The sequence below is a fragment of the Zea mays genome, chromosome 1 (assembly GCF_902167145.1).
Source record: "Zea mays cultivar B73 chromosome 1, Zm-B73-REFERENCE-NAM-5.0, whole genome shotgun sequence".
In the NCBI taxonomy this organism is placed as follows: Eukaryota; Viridiplantae; Streptophyta; class Magnoliopsida; order Poales; family Poaceae; genus Zea; species Zea mays.
In genome coordinates this window covers 214,914,384-214,933,549 of record NC_050096.1, presented here as the reverse complement: position 1 = coordinate 214,933,549, position 19,166 = coordinate 214,914,384, and the positions used below count along the sequence as shown (strand labels likewise).

The following is a 19,166-nucleotide window of genomic DNA, read 5'->3' as shown; positions in this document are numbered from 1 at the left end:
AGATTGTCTTCTATCATGGTACATAAAAGCATGGTTCTTTTTAGTACTACTAGCCATAGGGGCCTTCCCTTTCTCCTTGGCGGAGATGGGAGCCTTATGGCTTGTTAAGTCCTTGGCTTCCCTCTTGAAGCCAAGTCCATCCTTGATTGAGGGGTGTCTACCAATCGTGTAGGCATCCCTTGCAAATTTTAGCTTGTCAAATTCATTCTTGCTAGTCTTAAGTTGGGCATTAAGACTAGCCAATTCATCATTCAATTTGGAAATTGAAACTAGGTGTTCACTACAAGCATTAATGTCAAAATCTTTACACCTATTGCAAATCATAACATGTTCTACACAAGAGTTAGATTTACTAGCTATCTCTAACTTAGCATTCAAATCATCGTTTATGCTCTTTAACCTAGAAATTGTCTCATGGCAAGAGGATAGTTCACAAGAAAGCATTTCACTTCTTTTAACTTCTAAAACATGAGATTTTTGTGCCCTAACAAATTTATCATGCTCTTCATATAAAAGGTCCTCTTGTTTCTCTAAAAGTCTATCCTTTTCATTCAAGGCATCAATCAATTCATTAATCTTATCTATTTTAGCTCTATCCAATCCCTTGAACAAACTAGAGTAATCTATTTCTTCATCACTAGACTCATCATCACTAGAAGAATTATAAGTACTATTGTCTCGAGTACATACCTTCTTCTCCTTCGCCATGAGGCATGTGTGACGCTCGTTGGGGAAGAGGGATGACTTGTTGAAGGCGGTGGCGGCGAGTCCTTCATTTTCGGAGTCGGATGACGAACAATCCGAGTCCCACTCCTTGCCAAGGTGTGCCTCGCCCTTAGCCTTCTTGTATGCCTTCTTCTTCTCCCTCTTGCTCCCTTGTTCCTGGTCACTTTCATTATCGGGACAGTTAGCAATAAAATGACCAATCTTACCACATTTGAAGCATGAGCGCTTCCCCTTTGTCTTGGTCTTGCTTGGCTGTCCCTTGCGACCCTTTAGCGCCGTCTTGAAGCGCTTGATGATGAGGGCCATCTCTTCATCATTGAGCCCGGCCGCCTCAACTTGCGCCACCTTGCTAGGTAGCGCCTCCTTGCTCCTTGTTGCCTTGAGAGCAATGGGTTGAGGCTCGTGGATTAAACCGTTCAACGCGTCATCCACGTATCTCGCCTCCTTGATCATCATTCGCCCGCTTACGAACTTCCCAAGGACTTCTTCGGGCGATATCTTGGTGTACCTAGGATTTTCACGAATATTGTTCACCAAATGTTGATCAAGTATAGTAAAGGACCTTAGCATCAGGCGAACGATGTCATGGTCCGTCCATCGCGTGCTTCCGTAGCTCCTTATTTTGTTGATAAGGGTCTTGAGCCGGTTGTATGTTTGGGTTGGCTCCTCGCCCCTTATCATTGCAAATCTCCTGAGCTCGCCCTCTACCAACTCCATCTTGGTGAGCAAGGTGACGTCGTTTCCCTCATGAGAGATCTTGAGGGTGTCCCAGATCTGCTTGGCATTGTCCAAGCCACTCACCTTATGGTACTCGTCCCTGCACAAAGAGGCTAACAACACAGTAGTAGCTTGTGCATTTTTATGAATCTGTTCATTAATAAATATAGGAATATCCAAGCTATCAAATTTCATTCCATTCTCAACAATCTCCCATATACTTGGATGGAGAGAGAATAGGTGACTACGCATTTTGTGACTCCAAAATCCGTAGTCCTCCCCATCAAAGTGTGGAGGTTTGCCAAGAGGGATGGAAAGCAAATGTGCATTTGAGCTATGCGGAATACGAGAGTAATCGAAAGAAAAGTTCGAATTAACCGTCTTTCTTTTGTCGTAGTCGTTGTCGTCGTTGTCCTTTTGGGAAGAAGTGGACTCATCGCTGTCGTCGTAGTAGACGATCTCCTTGATGCGTCTCGTCTTCTTCTTCTTCCCATCTTTGCGTCTGTGGCTCGAGCCCGAGTCGGTAGGCTTGTCATCCTTCGGCTCGTTCACGAAGGACTCCTTCTCCTTATCGTTGATCACGATTCCCTTCCCCTTAGGATCCATCTCTTCGGGCGATTAATCCCTTCATGAAGAGAACGGCTCTGATACCAATTGAGAGCACCTAGAGGGGGGTGAATAGGTGATCCTGTAAAACTTGAAACTTAAGCCACAAAAACTTGGTTAAGCGTTAGCACAATAATCGCCAAGTGGCTAGAGAGGAGTCTCAACAAAACACAATAACCACAAAGATATCAATCACAGAGATGGCACGGTGGTTATCCCGTGGTTCGGCCAAGACCAATGCTTGCCTACTCCACGTTGTGGTGTCCCAACGGACGAGGGTTGCAATCAACCCCTCTCAAGCGGTCCAAAGACCCACTTGAATACCACGGTGTTTTGCTTTGCTTTTCTTAATCCTGTTCGCGAGGAATCTCCACAACTTGGAGCCTCTCGCCCTTACACTTGAAGTTCACAAAGAAGCACGGAGTAAGGGAGGGATGAGCAACGCACATAAGACACGAAATCAGAATGTCAACACGCGCACAAGTCGCAACAAGAGCTCGCAACACAACCCGACGAGTTCACAACTCAACAAGAGCTCTAGATGCTATCACAAAGAAACAAATGTGTGGAATCGAAGTCTTGGTGCTTAGGAATGCTTTGAGTATGCTTGGTGTGCTCCTCCATGCGCCTAGGGGTCCCTTTTATAGCCCCGAGGTAGCTAGGAGCTGTTGAGTGCATTCCAGGAAGGCATTTCTTGCCTTCTGTCGACTGGCGCACCGGACAGTCCGGTGCACCACCGGACACTGTCCGGTGCGGATTTCTTTCCTTCTTTGTCGAAGCCGACCGTTGGCACTTTGGAGCCGTTGGCACATTTCCAAAATACTTAGAAATGGCCCAAGGCACATTTCCCTTTCACTTTTGTAACAAGTAGGCACTCCTAGTGCAGGTACAACTCATCCTGTAATTGTAAAGTTCACTGCATTTTGGTTTGAGAATTTTTTTTGCCGCATTGTGGTTTCTTGCTGCAAAAAGCTTGAACTCACTACTGTACTACCTTTTATTTGCACAGGAAAGAAGACCACTTTGGTGATGATTGGTGATGAACGTGGAGGATGCGGCAAAAGGAGGAATGATCTGCTGATCCAATGAAACTGAGTTTTTTTGGGTCTTGTGTTGTGGTACCATAACTGGAATTTGGTATTTTTGTCCACTATTTACTGTAGTGGTATCTGGATTTCCCTTATGTTGCCTATGCTGCAATACACCATTCTGATTTTGTTATCCACCTCTGTCGTTTATAAGAAGCGGCTGTCCTCAGGCTACTATGCCGAACTAAAATGGCAATGGAGCAAAACAAAATCTTAGTTCTGGAGCGACCAAAACGAAATCTCCGCCAACATGACATGGAGAGTTCACACAATTGATTCTTTTTTACTTTGTTGTCCTGGAGCCTTGAGGGTATATCTTTACTACTATTAAGGCTGCAAGGGGTAGGCTGCCTCCCTGGTTCTGCCTTCGGTGAATCTACACCGTCTACTCGCTTCCGTAAATCTACGCCGTCCGCCTGCCCACGCCCACGTTCGTCCCCACGTCTCCCCCTCCCCCACCCTGCGTGAACCGCCGCCTCCCCCCTCCAGTCCGCCGCCCCGCCTCCCCCCTCCATGGCCTGTCATCTCTGTCCCCTCTTCAATCTCCGACTCTTGCTGCTACTCGGCGCGGTTCTCGGGAACACCGACCGCCGGGGCGGCGGAGCGGAGGCTTCAGATCGGGCGGAGCCTGACCCGTACTCGATCCTGATGTGGCACGACTACTCGCCGCCGTCGCCCCCGCTCCCGCCCCCGGACCCGCCGTCGCCGACGGTGACATGTGAGGGGGACCTCCACGGGAAGGGGGACTTCCACACGAGGAAGTGGAGCTGGACGGCGACGTCTACATCACGGGGAACGGCAGCCTCGTGCTCCTCTCTGGCGCCTCCCTGACCTGCGAGAAGTACGGGTGCGTTATATCCGCCAATTTCTTAGGCGAGGTGCGCCTCAGCCGCGGCGTCCGCGTCACAGCCGGCAGGGTCTCGCTGGTTGCCACCAACATCACGGTCGCTGACACGGTCGTTGTGAATACCAGCGCGCTCGCTGGTGATCCGCCTGACCAGACCAGTGGCGTTCCCACGGGGACGCATGGCAACGGTGGCGAGCACGGTGGCCGTGGCGCCAGCTGCTTCGTCAAGCAAGGGCAGACGCAGGAGGATTCATGGGGCGGCGATGCCTATGCATGGTCTGACCTCGAACACCCCTGGAGCTACGGGAGCAAAGGGGGCTCGACCAGAGTTGAGAAGGACTATGGTGGTGCCGGTGGTGGCATCGTGTGGCTGTTTGCTGAGGACCTGGTCATGAATGGCATAGTTCTCGCCAACGGTGGGGATAGCAATGAGAAGGGTGGAGGTGGTTCTGGAGGGAGCATCTTTATAAGGGCTGCATCGATGTGAGTGTTTGTGGAATGATTTTTTGTTCTGCTTTCTTTATGCTAAGTGAATTGAGATATGGGAATGCAAGCTTAGTTAATCAAGTAGTGTTTGTGGAATGATTTTTCTGTTCTGCTTTCTTATGCTAAGTGATTTGAGATGTGGGAATGCAAGCTTAGTTAATCAAGCAGAATTTGGAAAACAGTTACCAATTGGGGAAGACCAGCAGTATAAATTGGTGAGAAATATATGGCAGGAAAACAGTTCCTGAAAAGTGTATCTTTCTGTCTCATGCTGTTTTTTCTTGTATATTTTGGGGGGGGGGGGGGGCAAAACATGTATTCATGACGACATTTTTTATATGGCAGGAGCTAGATGTGATGATGAGAAATCACTTTGTATGTCTCAAATGAGCTTGGCGAAGAGATTTGGCTAATCCAGATCTTTTGTTGCCTCCACTCTGATGGAATATGGTGGTGCTCCTCAGTCTACAACTCCAGAATCTATTCTTTCAGTTTTATATTTATTGTTGTTATTGCTCAGTTTTGGTTACACAAGTTTGTGTTCCTGCAGGTTTTGGATCCTAAAGGAGAAAGCGGGTCCTAAGGGAGGAAGCAGAGCAATTGGAGCTCGAACTGGAGATGCGTAGAGAGTTAAGGGAGTAGATGCTGCAACTCTTGTGGCCTACGCTCGAGCTGAAGCCAGATTAGTGGTTAGAAGCCTTGTTCTTTTTTTATGATTATAAAGTAGTTAAAATGTGCTATTATTATGTGAAATTAGAACTTTGGGACAATGCTGGTCATCTATATGAGCTTACAAATGGTACCTGACCATAAATGCTCATCAACTGCTACGTGGACAAACCTTAAATTCATGTCTCCCACATTCTTTTTCAATCAGGTGGCTACTTGGAGTAGACATGAAGAAAAGGTCAACATGCTATACCTATTTGGAGAATATGTTCTAAGCGCAGATGCTAAAGGTAATGTATTCATGTGGGCCTTCAGAGGAGCAGAACCAAACATTGAACCAGTTGGAAGCATATCATTAGGAGACAAGTTCACCCCAACGTGTATCATGCATCCTGATACTTATCTGAATAAGGTGCTTGAAGCTGTCTGAAGTTTTGCTTCGGAAATAGTATTCATTTCGAACCTTGTCTGCATTATGTTTCTTTTCTGTTAACAAATCCGTTTCTGTATCAGGTAATTGTTGGTAGCGAAGAAGGCTTCTTGCAGCTGTGGAATATCAGCACAAAAAAGAAACTGTATGATTTCAATGGTTGGAACTCACCTGTTCGGTGTTGTGTCTCTTCTCCTGTCCTGGATGTAGTTGCTGTCGGATGTTCTGATGGGTCAGTTCATGTTCATAATGTAAGATATGATGAAGAATTGATGTCTTTCAACCACCAGATTCGTGGTGCTGTGACTGCACTGTCATTTCGAACAGGTGATGCGATAGTATATTGTAAAATGAAAAAGAAACTTTAGATAATGGAATTTTATTAGTGTTTAGTCAACTATATTGTTACAAGAACAACAGAAAATCCTTATTTTCTAAGTGATGGTATTTCTAACCATGGCCACTCGGTAACCTTGAGATGATTGCCAAGGTCGCAGTTGTGTTCCATGATGTGAATGTGGCACATTCTTCACATCAGTATGTTGCCACTGGAATGCCGACAAAGGCAGCTCTAAAGGTGAATATTGCTAAAACTTATACATGTTATTCACATTCTACTATTTTTACAATATCTGAATACTTATCAATTAGCCAGTTGAAAGTAACTCATTCACCAGTTACAAATATAGTTGATCATCAGGCTGCAAACAACCTCCTAGGAACAATACAACTGACAAACTGAAACTACTGTTCTCACATGTGTTGGCCCAATGCTAATCAGGACAGGATAGTTCTATGGAAACATGGCATTATGTTCGCTAACTTCTTTTTTTCCTTACTACTTCCAAGTTTTGGTTGAGAAAATGGGTCTGTCTGGAGGAAAGAATGGTCTGTAATTGTTGCAAATAATCGCTTAAGTATATGTTTTGAGGTTTGTCTTTAATTAGCAAATCATGAATATCTTGGTGGTGACAAATGACAATTCTTCGGCTACTTATAATGATCACATTGTTCGTGCATGAGCTGCAGTTTTATCTCAGCACATACACAATACATCATCTACAATCAGTTTATCCTTTATGGACTGGAATTTATGATGAAACCTAAATAGAGTTTTGTGATCTCAAATAGCTATTATTACCCACTTGTTCTTCCCGAATGACATTTTCTTCATGTCTTTTTTGGCTGTTAGTATTTATATGGTACCTACTTATGATAGAAAAATTAAAATCCACTTGAGTTAAAAAGGTCATGAGCAAAAGCCCTGATCCGTTATTTGGAACGTATTCAGATCAGTGTCGAAACTCCAGTTGATTGTGCAACTGTTGTTGTCCAAGGAGTCTTAAATGCAGATGCTGAAAGTGAAAAGCTATGGAAGAAAAAAGATGTAATTCAAAAGTAAGTGCACTTGTCTTCTTAGGTCCATTTTTAACAGTGAATATTTTCATGTTTCAATGTTGTTCAATATTATCTATAACATATCTGTTATAGTACACGGAGGCTACAAAATGCACTGGCACATAAAATTAATCATGTCAAACACATCCACACAATCTATCTCCAAAATTCAATCAACAATATATAGTGTACATAGTTTACTGAAGAATGTAAGGTTTAGTGGGAAGGGAGACAGGAATACTAAGAAATCCAGACTCAAAGAAACAGGGAAAAGAAAAAGGATGCAGAGTTTACAACGAGTAAACTCGAGCGCTTTTATTCGGAGATGATGCAGAGCTCTCTGTGGGGTTATCCAAAGTTAATATATGTGTTTTGTTTAATTTATGCCCTTATTAGTCATTCTTTTGAAATTACTACCTCTACTCTTTTTTCATTTGATGCTTTGGAAATTGACATGGTCTTTAAAGCATATCTTCAGTTTCTACTTTCTCTAAGCATTTGTTGTTAAACCCTAACGAGAATGTAGTCATCTAGAAATGTTTGACATTACAAATCTACTAATGTTATTTCTATGTCGAAAATAATGATTTTTTGTCTGAATCATCTCTATCTCTACTCCTTCGTGCTGGACGACGAGGACTCGTTCGTGTGGCCCGCGATGACGGACCTGTCGTTCCCTCTCCTGGAGGTTGGAGGAAGAGGTGGGTGGGGGACGCGAGGCCTCTTTCTACCCTGCTGCTGCACAAACCCACGAGAGAATGTGAGTAATCCTTCAACTCAGCAGCTAACACAGTTTATTTCTTCTTTACAACCCCATCATGGTATGTTGCATCCTCTTGTGTAAATCAGGGAGCAAAATGGGCTATTTACCCACTAAGGGTTACAAATTAACATTTAGAGTGCTAGAAGTGTTCATTTTCAAACTACAATTTAGTAGTTCGACCAAGGATTCCATAATTCAGGGGTCCTGCTTTCTGTATCTTTTTGGTATATTTTATCTACCTATTGATATGGCCAAATTATTTGATGATATAATATGATTTGATATTTACATCCTTGTTGTAGCTCTAAATTGTTGGTATCCTGTTTTTGGCTGACAACACCATTCTTGTTCATGAATAGGAAACCAATTATCTTTTTGCTAATGATGGTTGCTTGCACTATTGTTAGTTTCGCTCTCTATTTGTGGTAGAGAGTTGCACACGATGTAGATGAGCTGATGTGCACTTGTGCAATGAGTTTGTTGCCACATACAATCTATTAAAAATCATCCAATGGATTATCTAGACAATGATGTTTATATTCCATGCTATTTGGTTTTAGGAAAGAGTGGTATAATCTTTGCTATGAAGTAGTATCCTGCTGGAGCAACTACCAATTCCCAGTGATGAACGCATGACATGATGAGTGGACTTGATGGTCATTGAGTTATCTATTTTCTCTTCTCAGGTTTGGACGCGACTGGAAGAAGATCGAGGAGCATGTCGGCACCAAGACGACGGTCCAGGTACCGAATCTTAGCTGCTGATCAAAGATACGTTCATGTGTGTGTGCGCGCGTTCGTACTCGTACATGTCCAAGAATTGAAACTTAGCTCTGAATCAACACGACACAATGCGCGCCACAGATACGGAGCCACGCCCAGAAATACTTCCTCAAGGTCCAGAAGCTTGGGCTGGCTGCTGGGCTGCCGCCGATGTACCCGAGGCACCACTTCGCCATGCAGCAGCAGCAGCAGAGCTCGGTGGCCGGTGGTAGCAGCGCGGCCGCCATGCCGCTGCTACACGGCCGGCAACCTACTTGTGCGTCGGTCGCCATGCCAGGTCTGGCCGAGCCCGACGCCGTTGCCCATCACGGTTCCATCGGCTGGAGCAGCCCCAGTGTGGTCGTCCCCGCGGCCAGCAGCGCCGCAAGTACCTTCCTTTTTTGTTTGTCCACTCTCTGCATTCTTTTCAGAAATCTGAGCAGTGTTTCTCGCCACGTTGTTTGTGAACATTTCTATTCTCTTTCTAGGGATGCAAGGCTTGGACTTGGAGTGGGCGACAGACGCTTCGGTTCTAGGGGCGGCGGCGGCGGCACGAGTGAACGCCGATGCGTAGAGGCAGAGCACACCGCCATTATTCGCCGCCGATAATTTTGCCTGGCGACGGATCTCGATTCCCGCAGCCAAAACCTTGGTGGAGAAAATGACTCAACTGGTTCGTGCTGGTTTAGGTGGTAGCCAGTTCATCGGGGCGCCGAGCTTGTGCGACACCAGCATAGACTGGGCTGGCGGCGGCGGCGGCAGCGGTAGCCCAAGTGAAGCGCCAGCGATGGGCGCCGTGCAGGACTAACAGCAGATCGAGCTCCCGTTGTCACCCGGTACGTACACAAACACCTTCCGACCACCAAAACCTTCCTCTGAACCCAACGCGACCGGTGAAAGTGGAACAACACGTCCGCTTCAGAAAATAAAGCGTGAGCTGTTGCCCCCTCCTTCGGCAGAGGACGTGTCGTTTGCGCAGGTGTACAGGTTCGTCGGCGACATGTTCGACGCGGACGCGCCGGTCCCGGTGGAAGCCCACCTGCAGAAGCTGAAGGAGATGGACAACATCACAACCAAGACAGTGAGTAGCAGCAGCTTAGCGCTGCTGAGCCTACCCCTCCTTCCTCGCGTCTGTCTCGCGTTTCACGAGCCTTCCTCAGTTCCTCTTCTGTCGTTGAGCTAGACCGAAACCGTCTCCTGACTCCTGCAGGTCCTGCTGGTGCTGCGGAACCTCGAGAACAACCTGTCGGCGCCCCAGTTCGAGCCTGTGGTAAGACACGGAGCGCTCTTCTGACGGCTCTCTGTTCTCTGGCTGAACTTGAAGCTTCATTTTCGCTCACTCTGCTCTGCTCTGCTCTGGACAGAGAAGGCTGCTATCGATGTATGATCCGACAAGAGCCCTGTTTGGCCAGTTGTAGAGCGCAAACACCTTGAGACAAGCTGGCAAGTGGGAGCTGCAGCCTGCAGCTAACACGCACGGATGGACGGACGTTTTTTTTCTCTAGTTGTTTGTTCGACGAACGAGGCAAGGAGGAGGCTGAAACGCAGCAGAATAGATGGGTTACACAGACACCGATGCGCCTGGTTTTTCTGGAGCAAGCCATAACACATTCTTTTGCCGTATCTAGATAAAAGCCTAATCCATAAAGAATACTTACGTTTACCAATTACTCCCATGTACCGATTGTTAAGGAGTGGAGTAGTACACGTCCTTCTAGCGTCTTTTCTTTCTTTTTCTTTTTTGGGGTAAAATTCGCGTTGTCTATTCAGATGGAACTTACGAGATTGTCCGATACAAGCAAGGTGTGTGTCTGGTCATCTGAATCTGTTTTGGCAACAAGGATCCACGTCTGAACTGGACAGGCGTGTGCCAGAACAACAATGAATCAATTTGCGCACATTTTTCACACCAAACTTGTTCGGTGAGCTTGATCGACTCTCCACTCCAGACGCATTCAACATGTGCCGTATTGCTCGACCAGAACCAGGATGTCTGATGCTAGGGGGGACTGTATCAAAGCGTTGTTCTGGTCCTGGCCCTGTTGGGAAGGCAATCAAGCTGAACGAAGAGAAAACAGAGGCCCTGCAGCTGGAAAAGGCATGTGTTGTCGCTTCCCTGATTCAGGTCATCAACACACAAAAAGCGTCGGGCGTTCGGCGAAGATTGTATTATGGGCCCGTTCCTATCATGGGCCGAACTAATCTGGATGCTGGGACCGATTTGGTTGCCAAAACCCAAAAGTACCCACTTAGCAATTTCAAGGTGTTTTCTCTGAGGTAGAGAGAAGCAATTTCAAAGCATGAGATTTAATAACACACATATTACTGTATTATTTCAATGATACATATAATTGCTAAATAAATTGTTTTTTATTTGCAGGATGACATGTTACACTTTAGGAAAAAATTGGCTGCTATATTACTATTTTCAGATATAAACAAGAGAAAGGGGTGTCCGTTATATAAGTATGACAAAGAAGTCGATGCTGGAAGCTCCTCTGATGTTCAGATATTAGATAGTCCCACAAATCCTAAGAAGATGAAACTACTTTGTGTATCTTAAGATAGCGAAGTATTGATGGAAGATGATGATGGCCCCATCACTCAAGCAGACTTAGAAAGGTGGTTTGTTCATGATTGGGATAAAAGAACTCCTATAAAAATATCGATCGATGAGTGCACTAATGAATTTTTACTGAGTGGCCTTTCCACAAAGGAAATGCCAGTGACCAAAGCCGATTTAATAGATGTTCTATGTGATTACATCATGACAATTCAAGATGATATGACATTAGAGTAAGTGCTTATTATTTTATCTATTTTATAGGTACCAACTACGTAGAGTTTTGATATAGACTTTTGTCATGCTGCATTACAGGATAACATGGATGCGAAGTTTCAACCCTTTTAAGATAGAAATATCCGTCAAAAACCTGCAAAACGTATTAAGGGTAAATCTAGATATGACTCTAAAATGTTTTGACATGGCTGTTCGATTGTTGGCCATTAAAAAGGATTAGATTAATGTACGGTTGTCGACATATTTGCCTATTATTAAAAATTCTATATTGACTCTTTAAAATAGGTTGTGTGATATTAATAATGTTTGTCACATAGATTCTGTATATTATAGAGACTATGCGCGAGACATGCAAATTAGCAAGACTCATACACGTGCGGAACAGTGTGCTGATGAGGCACAAAGGTAACTCATGCTTAGGTCTTAACATGTTTGGCTTTCGAGCAAACTTTCTATAGACCTCCAAGAAAATATAAAATCCGATCAGATATGTATCGATGTTCATCTAGCGTATTCCCGTTGCAACGCACGGGCACACGCCTAGTATAGAAAATAAGTAGTTTCTTGGAATGCGACTGATCTAAAGTAATGGATTTCTGGTCGGCTTCTAGCCTCCTTTTCCACCGCATGTCCCTGGGGCTCGTATAGGTACAGATGTCTAGCAGCACGTCTCTCTCGGCTCGGATCAGCTTCCGCCATTCCCTCCCTCCCCTCCCTCTCCAAAGGGCTACCGTGGCGACGTTGCTCCTCCATTCTCTCTCAAGTCTCGCCTCATTCTTATCTGCATTGCCCATCCCCGCACTCCTCTCCTCCTAGCGACCCGATCACCCACACGCGAACGCCATGGGAGAAGCCCTGATAGGCAGGCTGGAGGCGGCGGTATCCCGGCTGGAGGCACTCAGCGCTGGGGCGCGCGGCGGCCTGTCCTACACTGCATCAGCGCAGGAGGACCCGGCGATCGTGGCCTTCGACGATCTTATCGCCAGCGCGCTCGGCAGAGTGTCCGCGGCCGCCGGCAAGATCGGGGCGGACGTCGCAGAGGTGACGAGATTGGTGGAGAATGCGTTCTTGGTTGGGAAAGACCTTCTTGCCAGGACCAGCCAGACACAAGTGCGCCTCTTGTTCGTCTCAGCTTTCCTATCTCTCTGCCATTGACAGCGAAATCTGAAATCTTAACGTGGGGAAGTATTTGCGCATTTAATATATTTGTGGTTGACGATCGATCGTTCAGTGCTTATGATTTGGTACTTGGTAGAAACCAACAATGGAGTCAGTGACGACTTTTATGGGGCCTCTGAACGAAGCGATCTTGGAGGCCAACGCATTGGTGGAGCGGACGAGCTCGATCTATGCCAACCATCTAAAAGCAGCAGCCGGTAGCCTGGCCGCTTTGGCATGGATTGGTTACACCGGCAAAGGCTGCGGTTAGTATGTATAAATTATCATCTTCAACCTTTTGGTAAATTTATCATGCACGCTAACGTGAGAGAGACTGTATATCGCTTCAGGTATGCCTCTTCCGATTGCTCATGTAGAAGAGAGCTGGCAAATGGCAGAGTTCTACAGCAATAAGGTATATTACTCACAGTTGACTTGTCTAATGTCATGCTGGAGTGCCTCTGTTCCAAAAAAGAGTGTCATTTTTTTATATGCACCTTGATAATATGTAAAGGAGTTAGTGGTCGAAGGAGCAAATGATCAAATGAATCCTTATCAGGCACCAATTTCTAGGCTAAATGTGAGCAATACAGTAAAACTCAAGGCTCAAAGACCTGTGTGCATACCTAAAATTTTTAACTCTCTGCATCCCAAATTAAAATTTGTTTTAGACGTTTAATGAATCCATACAATAATTAATGTATGTATTTATATGTGTCTAGATTCATCATTACCTATTCGAATATAGACATAAAACAAGTGCTAAAACGAATACTAATTTGGGACTGAGGGAGTACACATTTTATAAAACAAAAACAAAATCAGAGTTAACAGTTGAAAAAGGACCACCAAATGCTTACTTAGCATAACACCATGTCTAACCAAGCTTGTTAAGAGATTAACTGTAGTAGAGTTCTTTTCCTAAGCATATAAAGGCTAAATCTTCTAGTGATGGATAATGGCATTATCACAGGTACTTGTGGAATACAAAAATAAGGACCCTGATCATGTGGAGTGGGCAAAAGCCCTAAAAGAGCTGTACATTCCCAATTTACGTGACTACGTGAAGAGGTATTACCCATTGGGTCCTTCGTGGCAACCGCCAGGAAGCGCAGCCAACAAGGCACCTTCAGCTCCGTCTGTTCCTCCTCCATGTCTTTCCATCTCTTCAGCCTCGTCGTCCCAACCAAAATCTGGAATGTCAGCTGTCTTTGCTGAAATCAGCTCTGGGAAACCAGTGACACAAGGTCAGCTCACCATGAGCTTCCAGTCGATTTTCGGTTGAACAATTCGTACACATGCACTATCATTCCAGGCACTGAAACTATGCTACAGTTACGGTTTCACCTTCTTGTTATACGTGCAGGCCTCAGGAAGGTAACTGATGACATGAAGAGCAAAAATAGAACAGACAGAACAGGTGTTGTGGCTGCTGAAGGAAAAGAGACTCGCAATTCACCTCCCTTTAGTTCAACTAAAGGTCCTGCTAAACTGGAGCTCCAAATGGGCCGCAAGTAATCTTTACGTTCCTTCCTGTGTCCAGAAATGCGAATGAACCCTCGTAATGAAAACCAAGCTCACTCGATAATGCCATTCTCTGTCAGATGGGTAGTTGAGCATCATGTTGGGAACAAGAGCTTGACCATTGAAGGTTGTGATACCAAACAGTCGGTGTATGTATACGGATGCAAGGATTGTGTGCTGCAAGTCAAAGGTATTTTCCCACCAAAGTGCTACTAACAATCCTTTGAATGATGCATTCTTTTTTATTTTTTTTTGCAAGAGAAAATAATAACCGTCCAAGCATGTGCAGGGAAAGTGAACAACATAACAATCGACAAGTGCACCAAAGTGGGAGTCTTGTTCAAGGTACATCTATGGACAAACAAACACATACTTCCAGGGCATTCTTGTCGCTTCTTTAACTTGTCATGTATTGTTGTTATATATCAGGGGGTTGTAGCGGCTTGTGAAATTGTGAACTGTAGCAGTGCAGAGGTCCAATGTGAGGTAGATTTTCTTACAAACACATAAATATAATATTTACTTGTATCAGTTGATACAAATATATTCTTATGATTTTTTTGAACGAATTATGCTTTCTAATGATACTGCAGGGCTCAGTTCCGACTATATCAATAGACAACACATCTGGCTGCCAACTTTACTTAAGCAAGGAATCTTTAGAGGCATCTATAACAACAGCTAAATCAAGTGAAATCAATGCTCTTGTTCCAGATGCAAACAGTGACGGTGACTGGGTGAGCACTCAACTGACTTGTTCATCCGGGGTGTGTTTAGTTTCAAGAATGAGGTGTTCTATCATCTATCCATTCCCCACTTTTTTTGTTTGATTTGTGGAATGAAGCAAGCTGACCAATCATCACTTCTCTTTTCACAACCCAATAACTAGTATATGCACGAGAAATAGGTTGATGCATGCTACCAAATTTATGGAATGGAATCATGTGCACCACTGCCTCATAAGTTATGGGACGATTCCGCAAACTAAACACACCATTAGTTACCGAGGATCCTCTTATTTTACTTTCAAAGTTACACCTACATGGATTACAATGGACGGAACAAAAAGGTTGATTTTAATTAAGTGAACTGAAACTTTGGTTCCACATTTGCTTTTCCATGGCCCTCAACTTCATATTTCACCATCCAGCACTTATACAAACCATTCTGGGAGAACATGGCGAAATTGAACTGAAAGAAGACCATAGTTTCTTTCTGTATAAAAAAAATATATATACGCTAGTCTTGACCATTCTCTCATTTTGCTAAAACTTTTGCAGGCCGAGCATTCCTTGCCCCAGCAGTACATTCACGCGTTCAAAGACGGACAATTTACGACATCTCCAGTGTCTCATTCTGGGGCTTGATTGTCTGCACGGCTGCCATTTCTTATTTCCTTTTGTTTACATCAGCTAGCTTATTACCTGCCATCTGGACTTATATTTTGTAGTTAGCAAGGTAACTAGATATTAGAACGGGTCAAAATTTTCTTCTTCCTCCTTATTAATAATTAAATCCTATAATCTAGATGTCCGGATCTTTCAAAACAAAAGTATCCTTTTGCTGTCCTAACTTGTGATAATGTCATTCAGACATTAATCAGGACAGTACATAATTTTGGCAGCTCGGTTAACTGTCCGTTACTTTCAAAGCAATAAACGTTTACTAGTCAAATACTCAAACCTGAACTTTCATTTATCTAGATAACATGTCTTGTACATGGTTGACTGCTTCTTGTTTACACCGTTTTCTGTATATATATCTTTTTTAGCTTGTTCAGCATAAAAAAAATTTACTAAAATCGGGGTCGTTTTCGCATAGAAAGAACTCAGGGGCATCAACACGATGACCCGTTGGAGAATCCAGACGCCAGCTTTGCTCTCAGATCCTTCCTTAAAATCTTGCCGGATGGCGCCTTGGGGATGGCCTCCACGAAGAAGATCTTGTGCAGCCTCTTGTAGAACACCACCTAAAGAAACATTTACAGAAATTTAAATTTCAGGACAGGTGCTCTCCCCGAAGATGAGATTTTGAGAATATCCTTGCGCAAGGATCGATAACTTATCATAGTATCTCACCTGTTTCGCCACGTACTGCTTGATCTCGTCCTCGGTGATCCCGGAGCCGCCGGACGCCACGACGAACGCCACCGGGATCTCGCCGCAGGAGTCATCCTTCATTCTGCACCGGACAAAGCAGTACCAAGCGAACGTCGTTTAGAGCTTGTGCAACTCGATCGAGAATGCGCGGGGAGGACGGTGTGGGTGGCCACTTACTGGACGACGGCGGCGTCGGCGATGCTGGGGTGGGCGATGAGCATGGCCTCGAGCTCCGCCGGAGCGACTTGGAACCCCTTGTACTTGATGAGCTCCTTGAGCCGATCGACGATGAAGATCTCGTCGCCGTCGTCGACGTACCCAATGTCTCCGGTGTGCAGCCACCCCTCCGAGTCGATGGTCTTCGCCGTTGCCTCCGGGTTGTTGAGGTACCCTTTCATCAACTGCTTGCCCCTGATGCAAATCTCCCCGGGCTGGTTGCGGTGGAGGGACAGCCCGGTCTCCGGGTCGATGATCTTTAGCTCGGCATTCCTCACCACCGTGCCGCAGGCACCGGACTTCACCGGCAACGGCTCCTTGGCAAACGCCATGCACATCGAGAGCACCGGGCCTGCCTCTGTCATCCCATAACCCTGTTCAAACGATTAGTCAAGTTTCAACGCGGCTTAATTAGTCGTCAACTCACGAGCCACGACTAGCGAGCTGGAGGGGAACTTTCGTGTTCTGCTAGGCAGAAGGCAGGCACACCTGTCCGAGCACGGCGCGAGGGAGCTTGGCGCGCAGCAGGTCCTGCAGCTCCTTGCCCATGGGCGCGGCCCCCGAGATGACCATGCGCACCGACGAGAGGTCGTGGCGGTCGATGGCGTCGCTCTTGACCATCTCCACCGCGATGGGCAGCACGAGCGGCACGATCGTGATGCCGTGCCTCTTCACCAGCTCGAACATGCGGAGAGTGTCGAAGCGCTTCATGATCACGAGGGCCGCGCCGGCGCGCATCCCGCACAGCAGGATGGAGTGCAGCGAGTACACGTGGAACATGGGCAGCACGCAGAGGACGACGTCGTCCTCCCGGAAGTAGAGGTTCGGGTTGTCGCCGTCGACGAGCTGCGCCACGCTGGTCACCAGCCCACGGTGCGACAGCATCACCCCCTTGGGCAGCCCCGTCGTGCCGGACGAGTACGGCAGCGCGACCACGTCGTTCGCCACGTCGATGGCCGTGGCCGCCGCCGCCGCCTCAGGCAGCGCCGCCGAGCCATCGTCGGCGGAGGAGGCGAGGTCGGAGAACGAGACACAGCCCTCTGCGCCGTCGCCGGTGGCGACGACGGCGACGCCGGCAAGACCCCGCACCTTGCCGACGAAAGCCGGCTCGGTGATGACGACGGTGGCGCCGGAGGCCGCCGCCTGCTTGGCGATCTCGGGCGGGGTGTGGAGCGGGTTGGCCGTGGTGGCGGCGGCGCCGAGGCGGGAGCACGCGAGGAACGCGAGTGCGAACTCCACGGAGTTTGGGAGAAGCAGCATCACCGTGCCCCCGCTGCGGACGCCGAGGCAGGCGCGCATCCCGGCCGCGACGCGGCGTGACAGGCGGTCCACGTCGCCGAACGTGAGCGTCTCGCCCGTGGCGCCGTCGATGAGGCACGCGCGGTCGCGGCGCTCCGCCAGGCGCTCCAGGACGTAGTCGTGGAGCGGGAGGTGGTCCGGGATGGCGATGTCCGGAAGCGTCGAGCGGAACACCGTCGTCTCGGCCTGCGGCTCCGTAGGCGACACCATCTTCTTCCGATCCGGCGGAGGTGTACGTGTGGCGCTGGAGGCTGGAGTTACGTGCAGGAGACAAGAGGCTTGCTGCTTCCGGGTTGGTGGAGCTGGACCTGGATCGGAGCTATGTGAAGGATGGATGTATATGGCAGGTTTCCAACTGCTGGGGAGTGGTGGAAGGTCCATAGCTGACCTGATAATGATATAGGCAGGCGCGCGCCGGTGTTTGGTGGGGAGCTGAAACTGGTGGCGTTTCTACTATGACTGGTCGACTGGATCAGGTCTTGCTAGAGAGTAGAGACCACATGCTTGCTCAGAACAGTAGTCCACACTCCACAGGCCCGACAGTATGAACAGTCATTGCCTCATTGGACGTTACGTAACAGTAATTCTGTCTGTCTGACCAAACACCTGGAAATAAATGAGGGCCCGTTCGGCAGCACTAGAACAATTCCAGACCAAGAACCATTCCATGCCAGGATTTAGTGCATCCGACTATTTCACTCTTTCCAGCCCAGAACTAAACCAACCAAAATACTTTTGCCTGGAACACTTTTTCACTTGTTCGGTAACCTAGGATGGGAGAAGACTGTTCATGCTACCGCTTCTGGGCATCATGCGTCGCGCGTCGTGGTCGGATGCGTTCCGGAGGGGATGAGGCAGGGATCGATGTCAGGCTATGGAGTGGGGGGGGGGGGGAATCAAGCTGGCCAGATTTCATTACAGCTCAGATCAAAACGAACACATGTAATGGATTACACCAAATTTGAAACCAGGCCAGTTCGTTCTGGCTAGAACCAGGCCTGGAACAGCTCAAACCGCTAGAAACGAACGGGCCCTGAATCAACATAGGCTATCCTCCGAATTCATTATATAGTCAGTCCTATTAGATGTCTTAATAGGACTTGATACATAATCAAACACGACTTAAGGTCTACTAATTAAGATGTGTTAGTTCTTATCTTATTTATTATATGTATCTATATGAAATTATATCTTTATCTCTAATCATGTGTGCCCATAGTTTTAATACATATTTTATTTGAACGTGGACTCGTTGTTATATCTTTGCGAACACAAGGTTGACATGTATAAGAAAAATGGATCAAGACCCATTTAATTAATGATTTTTATGTTTGATGATCAATATAAGGTGGACTTGTTGTTATATTAGATGTCTTAATGATTTTTATCTTTAATTCTCCTCTATGTTCTTGCACCTATCGGTGTCCCCAAGTGTCAACCTTCATAGCTAGTTACCTGACTTTTCTAGTTTCTTAGTCAAGTCCTAGTGCTCGTCCTTTACTGCTCTGATTTCATTGACGCAAATTCACATGACCTTTACCTTCATCTTCACCAAGACCACTACCTCTAGACTCCACA

The 19,166-nt window shown here is 46.5% G+C and overlaps 2 protein-coding genes and 2 pseudogenes across 2 annotated transcripts; 3 read left to right on the top strand and 1 right to left on the bottom strand.

Annotated features, from left to right (window-relative positions):
• Nucleotides 1-3,624: 3,624 nt before the first annotated feature.
• On the top strand, nucleotides 3,625-4,582 carry LOC103643247 (uncharacterized; annotated as a pseudogene).
• LOC103643248 (uncharacterized) lies at nucleotides 4,377-10,183 on the top strand (annotated as a pseudogene).
• A 1,750-nt stretch (nucleotides 10,184-11,933) lies between these two features.
• LOC103643249 (cyclase-associated protein 1) lies at nucleotides 11,934-15,650 on the top strand. The gene is made up of 10 exons (XM_020546675.2): nucleotides 11,934-12,402; nucleotides 12,548-12,716; nucleotides 12,801-12,865; nucleotides 13,424-13,697; nucleotides 13,817-13,964; nucleotides 14,055-14,164; nucleotides 14,264-14,319; nucleotides 14,404-14,460; nucleotides 14,568-14,711; nucleotides 15,255-15,650. The coding sequence occupies exons 1-10, from the start codon at nucleotides 12,136-12,138 to the stop codon at nucleotides 15,339-15,341; spliced, it is 1,377 nt and encodes a 458-aa protein (XP_020402264.1). The 5' UTR covers nucleotides 11,934-12,135; the 3' UTR covers nucleotides 15,342-15,650.
• LOC100191997 (uncharacterized) lies at nucleotides 15,650-17,944 on the bottom strand. The gene is made up of 4 exons (NM_001365506.1): nucleotides 16,779-17,944; nucleotides 16,251-16,663; nucleotides 16,053-16,155; nucleotides 15,650-15,943 (listed from the first exon to the last, which is right to left on the bottom strand). The coding sequence occupies exons 1-4, from the start codon at nucleotides 17,796-17,798 to the stop codon at nucleotides 15,812-15,814; spliced, it is 1,668 nt and encodes a 555-aa protein (NP_001352435.1). The 5' UTR covers nucleotides 17,799-17,944; the 3' UTR covers nucleotides 15,650-15,811.
• Between the last annotated feature and the right edge of the window lie 1,222 nt (nucleotides 17,945-19,166).

Excerpts from the sequence above, each read along its gene's own strand:
- LOC103643249 (XM_020546675.2), top strand. The coding sequence starts at position 12,136 with ATGGGAGAAGCCCTGATAGGCAGGCTGGAGGCGGCGGTATCCCGGCTG. Across the intron at positions 13,698-13,816 it reads TGGGAAACCAGTGACACAAG|GCCTCAGGAAGGTAACTGAT; the intron begins GTCAGCTCACCA and ends TTATACGTGCAG. Across the intron at positions 14,461-14,567 it reads GTGCAGAGGTCCAATGTGAG|GGCTCAGTTCCGACTATATC; the intron begins GTAGATTTTCTT and ends ATGATACTGCAG.
- LOC100191997 (NM_001365506.1), bottom strand. The coding sequence starts at position 17,798 with ATGGTGTCGCCTACGGAGCCGCAGGCCGAGACGACGGTGTTCCGCTCG. Across the intron at positions 16,664-16,778 it reads CTCGCGCCGTGCTCGGACAG|GGTTATGGGATGACAGAGGC; the intron begins GTGTGCCTGCCT and ends TCGTTTGAACAG. Across the intron at positions 15,944-16,052 it reads AGCAGTACGTGGCGAAACAG|GTGGTGTTCTACAAGAGGCT; the intron begins GTGAGATACTAT and ends ATGTTTCTTTAG.